General features: G+C 38.5%; 1 protein-coding gene across 1 annotated transcript; it reads right to left on the minus strand.

Moving 5' to 3' along the window:
- Positions 1–8715: 8715 nt before the first annotated feature.
- Positions 8716–9537, minus strand: LOC129769939 (pupal cuticle protein C1B-like). The gene is made up of 2 exons (XM_055772477.1): positions 9438–9537; positions 8716–9376 (listed from the first exon to the last, which is right to left on the minus strand). The coding sequence occupies exons 1-2, from the start codon at positions 9444–9446 to the stop codon at positions 8933–8935; spliced, it is 453 nt and encodes a 150-aa protein (XP_055628452.1). The 5' UTR covers positions 9447–9537; the 3' UTR covers positions 8716–8932.
- Positions 9538–9781: the final 244 nt, after the last annotated feature.

Here is a 9781-nt window from a genome sequence, read left to right on the forward strand (position 1 = left end):
AGCGTAATGCATAAATAGATGTGTACTAAAAACGACATCATGGAACAATTTGCTTTACAAAAAAAAAATTAGAAAATGAACTTTTTCATGTATTCTCACAACTGCGATCTATGGAATTCCGTAAGGAGTCACGCATGAATTCCACTTTTTCAGCAAAACAATTTTTTTGCATGTAATTTTCTTTTAGCGTCGATTTCTTGTTGTAGCGGCGTCAATAGCTTTATTGTATTGGGCCACCACCTGTGGCCCTAAAATCTCGCTTGTTGTGTGCTAGTGTTTCCTTTACCCTTCACATCATGTCAATCCAAATCTGTAATTTATAAAAAATCATTATTGTTTTGCAAAATCTTTCAGCTTTAGCATATGGTATAGAAAGTTTGGTATAGTATAGCAATAAAAAAGAAAATTTCTGACAAAAGTAACACGTAATAATGTACGCTAGCAGGAATAAGCAATTTTTAGGTAGGAAATTTGGTTGATAGTAATTCAAACAATGATAAAATTTACTTATGGAGTTCATCATAGAAGAAATTCATCATATCATAGAAGTTCATCATATCATAGAAGAAACGCTTACGCATTGATTGTCTCAGTGCATAAAGCTCCTCACTGAATTTCTCCCAATTTTCCTTAACCGGGATTCTATTTGAACTGCTTCCACAAAAACCTCGAGCAATGTTTACATTCGCTTTTATTGGTTTAACGAGTTGTTCAAACTGCTGGTGATTTGTCTGTCCATTCATTTTCAGTCACTGATATATACGCTGGAAGTAAGTACTGCATTGTAAATTGTAACATGATTAATAAAAATAATGCTGGATTGTACACTTACCTTGTAAAGACTATTCTGGCAGCACCGTAAAACAAATACTGATCAAAACAAACGAACATGTGTTGAAAATTGCATATATCTAAGGGTTTCTGAAATGTTTCCCAAAGGAAAATATCAGGGACGCAAACCAAAACAAAATAATTCTCTGAAGATATGCAACAAGCGAACCAAACAACTCGAAAAGTTCTGACACTTGCATCGATAGCTATCACTCGCTCGGTGCTTTCGAATTACTCGATTTCTATAATAGTAAAACAGAGCTAACGAGCAAAATTCTTATCACCTCGATTTCTATAATAGGGCCCATTGATTGATCTTCTATTCGTCCCCGTTCATTTACTGTTTATTATAAAATTCCTAGTATTTCTAACAAAACTCATCGTTATAATATCAGGTTATTTTTAGAGACAATTCTCGTTCAAGATTTTTCAACCACTTGCAAATAACATGTTTCTCCGTTACATGGAATAAATGTTTTATACAGAAAATATGATAGAATAAAGACAGCCCTAAATCGGACAATTCCTTTCTCGAGTTCTGCTGTTACCAACACATCCGGCGATCCTTTTTTTTGGTATAGATAGAAGAAGATATAGGAGTTCGTTTCATCACATTAAAATCCATTTCCAGTTTCGAACAAAGATCAATTTCGCTAGCGCAAACATCAAATGGACTAATAACGCTTGTCACTATATAATTGTAGAACATATGGAAATTAAATTTTCCGAGTTTTCCCTTTTTCCTTCAGAGTTTTCCGAAAATTTTCAATTGTCATATTTGTTTGGAGTATTTTTGGTTGAAATATGTGTAATATTTTTATGGGACCCCTCTCTATTCCAGAGGAGGGAGGGGTGTCATACCATTATAGAAACATTTCTCATACCCAAAAACCCTTACATCCCAGATTTTGCTTGATTAGTTTTCGAGTTATGCAGAAATTTGTGTTTCATTTGTATGACATCCCACCCGTAGAGAGCGGGAGAAGTGTCTAACCACCATAGAACTATTTATTGCATCCTAAAACCTCCACATGCCAAATTTGGTTTCGTTTGCTTGATTAATTTTCGAGTAATTCAGAAATTTGTGTTTCATTTGTATGGCAGCCCCCCCTTAGAGAAGAGGAAGGAGTATCTAACCACCGTAAAACATTTATTGCATCCTAAAACCTTCACATGCCAAATTTGGTTGCATTTGCTTGATTAATTCTCAAGTAGTTCAGATATTAGTGTTTCATTTGTGTGGCAGCCCCCCCTTAGAGGGGGAGGGGAGGGGGGGTGGAGAGTCTAACCATCATAGAAACATTTATTGCACCCTAAAACCTCAATATGCCTAATTTGATTTCATTTGCTTGGTTAATTCCCGAGTAATGTAGAAATTTGTGTTCAATTTGTATGGAAGCCCCCCCTTAGAGAGGGGGAGGGGTCTCAAACTATCACGAAAATCTTCCCCGGCCCCAAAAACCCCTACATACCAATTTTCATGTTGATCGGTTCAGTAGTTTCCGAGTCCATAAGAATCAGACAGACAGACAGACAGAAATCCATTTTTAATTATATAGATTTTGATTAAAGCTCATACGGTGTCAGCCTGATGGGGCCGGAAGTTCAATATTTCGCCAATGTTTGCTTACAACTATGTTAGTAATATGTAACCGATTACTCGAGGTTAGTATTACAAGTGTTCTCATAATTGGGATGTTGCAGCCTTCAATGCTCTGTACGTGTGCCCGACACGGGATACTTCCTATTGGGATGCAGCTGACCATCAATCAGCAACGCCCCACTAGTCTGTACCCCATATCTAGCGTGGTGCGTGTTTCTCGACCCAAGAAATCCAGGATAGAATGGTTACAAGCCGGTAGAATCTTCAGCTCGTGTAGAGTTGTCATGAGCGGTGGCACAACCTTTGGCCCGTGTAAAGAGTGTGTGTAAGTATTGCCGTGACTAAGTAAAAGTTTATAGATCGGATAAGAGTGATGTGAAACAGGGACACAACGAAGGAAACATCATTAAACGTTGACATCGGCGTTTCTGAGGAACAGGTATAGATGAAGCAGAAGATCAGGATCACGGCTACCTAAGATATCCCGGACGGGGATATCCGATTGTCTGCCTTGTGCCCTCAATGATCTGGAGAACTGAGAGCGGACAGCATGGAACCGGATACACGACCAGACAATATGCTCGATGTCGTGGTAGCCATCGCCACAATCACAAAGATTGTTTGCTGCGAGCTCAATGCGATAGAGATGCGCGTTTAGGTTGTAGTGATTGGACATAAGCCGAGATTACACGCGAATGAAATTACGACCTACATTCAATCCCTTGAACCATGCACTCGTCGAGACCTTAGGGATAGTCGTGTGTAACCAACGACCGAACTCATCTTCACTCCACATGCGCTGCCAACTTACGAGTGTGTACTGACGAGGAATGTGAATAAATTTGTTATAAGCAATTTACCTTTCAAAAAGTGTGCCTTCTGAAGCGCTTATCTTTGCTAGCGAGTACGATTTCTCATTCCCCGGAATCGAGCAATGAGAGGGAACCCATGCTAAGGTAATATTGAATAATTTTTCGACCAAAACACTCAATAGATGGCTTATTCTTGTTAGGAAATAAGATGAGCGTTTATCAACTTTCATTGAGCGGATTGCCTCTATTGAGCTGAGACTGTCAGAAAAAATAAAATAGTGGTCGATGGGCAGCGTTTCAATTATCCCTAGAGCATAGTATATCGCACCCAGTTCAGCGACATACACGGAACAAGGATCTCTGGTTTGATAGGATTCATTGTTAGAAGAATTTAATTATTGAAATTAACAGAATTAATTTCAATGTTTTTAAAAGGATTCATTGTCAATTTTTGAAAGGATTCATTGTTATAAGAATTTGATTATTGAAATTAACAGAATTAGGAAACATGCTGTTTTTGTCGGAAAGAGAAATTCTGCGAGTACGCGTGCAAGTGTGGTTGTGACGAGCGCGCACCGATGACGGGACAATCTTTTTTTATTCGATTTGCTCGAAATCACGCAATTTTTACGCGATATTTTTTGGACGCACGCATCAATTGCGTAAAAGAAAATTCAGTGTATTCTATTCAATACCCTTGTACCAGTATGTGCAACTTGAAACAAATCGCCCTATTTTCCACCGCGAGTGCCGCGAGATAACAAAGTCACTCGCTTAATTCTGCATGTCATCTCACGTCACTCGCAGTGTAGAATAAGTAGGAGAAAAAATATTCGTAAGTTTTGAATGTGAAAAAAAACATTGATGGATCGCTCAATGGACATTAGCTTCCAACGTGTAGGAAGAGGGTAGTTTCGAAACGCATCTAGGATCACTCGCTTTTTATACCGATGGATCTCGAGTGGACAAATCCAGAAGAACTGGGGTTACTGGACCAGGGATCGACAGATCGATTCCAATGGGACAGTGGCCTACAGCTTTCCAAGCATGTTAGAAGTATAAATATTTGTTCAACTATAAAATACGGGCTCTTCTGAACCAAAAAAAGTAAGGAACTTCATGAAGGAAGTCATTTGGAGGAACGGTAAAGTATAAGTGCGACTATCAATCACTTTTCTTAGTAATGAAACGAAGTGATAATGCATATATTGCTATCTGGATTACACTTGGATCAAACTAATAATCACTCAAGGCTCCTGCAGAAGAAGAAATAGAAAGTAGTAAAAGAAGAGATCTCTGAAAAACAGGTATGAAGGTAAAAGTTTTTCTACCATTTGCCTTTGGGAACTGGCAGCAAGAAACCGGGTACATATGCTCAATATCATGAGGTAAATAAGGCGTCTAAAGCCAGCGCTACACGATGCTACGAACACCCTCGAATGCTGGACGCTCGATGATTCGACGCATCGTATAGTCGACTGACGAGCTACGAACCTCCAATGTCGAGTGTCGAATATTCGCGTTGGAAGGTAATCCGTTCGTTGTGGATTACCTTCCAACGCGAGTGGCACGAGTCAAAGGATTTTTGTCATTCGTTGATTCGACACTCGATGACATTCGATACAGCGCTACACGATTCGTCCGAATCTATCTTTGACAGATTGGTTTGTTTACAAGTTTTAGATGAAGGAACTATGAAATTGATTCATAAAATTCAAAATATTCGGCAAAATATTGCAGTTTAGTAATGTTGATTTCAAGCATTTTCAATTTATAGCCCGATATCAGTACAATTGCAATTTCAATACTTGCATCGTCATCCAGTTTCCTAACGTTTTTGATGGTAAATAAAAATAATAGACATTCGATCCAAATGCTCGCCGACTGTTTGGACCGATTGCATTGAATCGAACGTTCACTTCACCGTGTAGCAGCACATTCGTCACAACATTTGTCGATTCATCGAGTCAAATGTTTGAGTCCAACATTCGAGTGAAACGTTGGACGAATCGTGTAGCGCCCGCATAACCAATTCTACCACCTTTAGGGCATCCATATATTAATACACCGAGATGGGAAATGAAAGGTTGAGATGGGAAATGAAAGATTTTTAAATTTGTGACGTCAGAGATTTTGCTTATGTATGTTACTTTTCTTATAATAGTCTACACTACACAGGAAAAGTGTTGTTATTAAAAATAAAAATTGCTAGCTTTCAAAATCATAAGGGCCCAACTGACATTTTAGCAGAAACTGAAATTTCAGTATTATTGAGGTGTTCTATACTTAATTTCAATTCAGTTTTACTTCTCGCTACGTTGACCAAAAACGTAAATGAACGAAGTCAGAGTTACGGAATCTTTTGACGGAGAAACATTCGACAGTGCATGGGAAAAAAGGTAGCAAGTTTTTTTTTCATGTAAAATGCACTTGAAAAAAAATTAATTGACTCCGTATAACCTAGATTGAGACGAAAAGTTTTTCGCTTGTGTCTTAGTTCTAGACGAAGGAAGTGTTCAGCACCCTAATTGTGAAAAAAGTAATTACAATAGCTGACAAGAGATAAACTTCCATGAAGTGGCTCTAAACTCCAAACATAGTAGACATTAGAATACTATTTCTGATATGAGAAGAAATCAAAGAAAAATTAAACATTTTAGTTTGTGACATGTTCTGTTTTTTTATAATGCGAAAAATATTTTTTGGAAATATGTAATTAGTTTCTGTATATCCTCTTTCAAAGTTATTCGTTGACACATTCAATTTTGTACCATTTGAGTAACTGACTGGTATGCCTGATATGTGAACTTCCTATCTTCCTGGCCACTAATACAATCAAAGTTTAAGAAAACCAAAACCCGTGAATCTTCCCACCTTCTATTCTTCATCTCGCTAATACACAGCGTTTGACAGCGCCAAACATGTCCGGATCGCAAATGCAATTTAACATACTGTCAGGTGGGTCAAAATGTGAAAACCCCTTTACAGTGATGAATTTACATTAACACTCTTCTAAAATAAAAAAAGAATGAATGAAAATTTACTTTTCTGTTTCGAATATGTATTCTATGCAATACAGTATTACGTAATATTGAACTGGAATTGTGTTTGATGATGATTTTATATTAAAATGGCGAGTTTTTGTAAATGTTGCGTGTTGTGAAATATGTAGCCAAATGGTTAAGAGAGTGTCGTGTTTTAAGTCATCGAATAACTTAAGAATCTCCATGCAAATTTTAAGTTTGCAAAACTGCCTTCTTTAAATTTTCGCGAATTTGGCGATTGTTTCGAATTAAATATGATTAGCGAATGGGCGCACCTTGTTCCACAAATCTGCCTTGAGCTCACCGAGTAGTTGGATAGCTTGGCAATGATAGCTAAATTTGCAAAACATCTTGACTGGCGGATCATATCCTCTTGGCCGGGGCCTGAATTATAGAGATTGGGTATAATTTTATCAAGAAGCTTTCTGTTTGTGTAGAACGGTTACAATGATATCAATCATACAGTTTGGCAATGTATGAATAATGATGCCGCCAGAGTGGACCATTTGACGTATGATTACGTCTTCCGGGAGCATATTGACGTACAAATTGAAAAACTAAATATCGGATACGTCACGAAAATTGTCTGATTTTGAGCGTTTATTGCTCGGTTATTTCTTGGTGGATTTAATATATTTTTACATCAATCAATTTGAAAGTTTCCTAACAACCTATTGCAGTATAGATAATTACTTATAGAACCAGTTCTTACCAGTCCTACAAAATTGTTATCCTTCTAAACCTCCAGTAATCCGCGAGTAATCGGTCGAATTCTTCTAAACGTTGAACTTACACACAATTGTGGGTAAACACACAAAGAAGCCGCTTATTCTTATTAGCGAAGCTCAGTGTTTGAATATCGATCAATATCGAATGATACACAATGTGTCATGCAATTAACCTCTCACGAACATATAACCAAACATGAGTGGATCATTCAAATTAGGGAAGTGGGGGCATAGTGGTCACACTAAGGAATGTGCCCATTTCCGGCGTCCACATACCGCTTCAATTCCCGTTTCTCGAAGAATATTATAGTTCAACTCATTGTTATTCAAGATAGCAAACGGCTTTTACTATAAAAAATTCAAAATAGTACACTTTTCGTCATTAGAAAAAAAAAGGTGAAAAGTCGAACTTTTTTTTTGCTTGCAGGTAAAGTGGTCACCTAGTGGGGGCAAAGTGGTCACTCGCACATATCAAGCCAAATGGGATAGATTAATTGGAGTGGCATATTTTTTCAGGATCAAAGCCACAAAAGGACCCCCTTCAAGAGCAGAATGTGATGCGGTATATCAGCTTTAGTAAACAGAACATTGTAAGTTGTTATTCACCTATGACCACTTTTCCCCCACTACCCCTACCTATATGAAAAATAGTAATCATTAATTTTTTTTAATCATTAAATGATTAAACAAAGAGAGGAACGAAGACTGTTGATTGCATATCCGAGCTGTACCAAATATCGCACACCATTTTCGAAGCTTGCATACGAGTTTGAACCGCATATATTTTCCCGTTCTACTATAGCGAAAACCACTGCACAGACAAGTGCAGAGCTAGAAATGATACAAGAAAAATTACGTCGTCATTCGGTCACCATTTGCAGAGAGCAGCGAATGGGAAAAGAGCTAAAACGAGAGAGTTTTTGTTTCTCAAGCGGTGTTGCTAGTAAAACTGTGCGGTCTATATGAATATAAATTTCTAGGGATAGCAGTGTTAAAAATAAAAAAATATAATCTGACCTCCCTTCTTGAGTCTACATTTAGCTAAATAATCATATAGTTTGCACTCTCCGAGACTTATGGATCAGGATCTGCTGCATTAGTTGAATATGAATCCTTCGCTTTGCGTAGTCCGTATGACCCTGCTGTTTCATGATGCATGGAGTGGTTCGATATGTATATGTTAGAGGCAAAGAAGAAAATGAACTTTCTGCACCGAAACCGTACATGACGGTTTTGGTGTGTTGTGTTGTCCCGTTCTCTTTTGTACTGTGATTTGTAGCACGTAAAAGTAAAAGAATGTCACTGGAGTAAATGATTTCTGTAAGATCATATTTGAACGAGCGAAAGCGAATTATTCAGTGAAAGGATCAATCGGCAAACACTGGTGAAGCTATTGCTCTTGAGCCTCATACATAAATGATTTTTAAAAAATCAGGCCTACGCTTTAAAGCATTCAAATAACATCAATCAATAATTTTCATTGATAATTTAATTATTTAGAATTGCATTCGGTCGTGTTCATCCGAAATAGGGTACGCTCACTACATCGCCACTTCAAACTATTGTAGGGGGCGACACTAAACCTGAACCAAAATGTTATGATATTTGAATGATCATGGTTTATCAACAGACTATGGTTCTTTTTGTTCAAAATTCACATAAAACTTAGTAAAAACATTATATCCTTATGGCTCAAATATTGTTCATTTATTACCCGGAAGTTCAAGTTGTAAAAATTATTGTTGTGTGTGTGTTTGTGTGTTCTTCTCTTTTACGTAGCAAACGCAGTAGATTGTGTTTCGCGTTGTGTTCACTTTTTTTTCGTTGACTGTGTTGACTTAGAGTTGTTTATAGTTGTTCCAGTAGTCCGCATTGGTACATTCGATAGGTGGGTCAGCAGGGCTCGGTAGTTGTTTACCAGGCATAGCTGATTCCGAGTCCGTTGTTGTAGCTCATGTGAGCGACCGCTGGAGCAGCAGAGTAGGCAACTCCCAGGAGGGCAGGGGCAGCAGCAACGGCCTTCACAGCAGGGGCTCCATAGACGGCGGGAGCGTACGCAGCTGGCGCGTGGTAAGCTGGGTATGCAGCTGCAGCGTGGTAACCAGGATAAGCAGCGGCAACGTGTCCTACAGCCAGTCCTGGGTTGCTAATACGGACGTCGGACTTGCTCGAGGTTGAGTATGGGGTGTCAATGGTTTTGGAGTGGGTCGAAATTTGACCAAGATTTCCAAAAGAACGCAAGATATTTGACTGCTGGCTGGTGATCGCTGGTGTGTGGATTCCGGCATAGGTTGGACCGGCTGGGTTTAGGCTGTATGCAGCCTGGCAAACAGCGACAGCAGCCAACAGAACAACGAACTATAAATTGAAACAGACAATCAAAACCGAGACACATCTCACTAGAATATTCTGCACTTACTCTGAACATTTTGAGCGATATTGTGTTAAATAAATAAATAAGTTAAGCGTATGTGACTATGGGAACTGCAGCTATTAACTGATAACTCCACTGCACAACATGATCTCTTTATATAGTCGGGTGATCGAGAGTCACGCCAAAACGCGTGCACACCTCTTTTTCGCCTACGACATCGCTTATCCAATGCAAAAAAAGCGACACATACAAATTCCGAATATCAAAAAGGGCGCAAAATAAGAACATTGCGATTGAATTTCAACTAAAGGCAAACCAGGGTGGAAATACAATTGGGCCGTAAGAATGAGAATAACTGTTTCTTGAGGTCCCCGCGCAAAAGTACTGCC

The sequence above is a fragment of the Toxorhynchites rutilus genome, chromosome 2 (assembly GCF_029784135.1).
Source record: "Toxorhynchites rutilus septentrionalis strain SRP chromosome 2, ASM2978413v1, whole genome shotgun sequence".
NCBI lineage: Eukaryota > Metazoa > Arthropoda > Insecta > Diptera > Culicidae > Toxorhynchites > Toxorhynchites rutilus.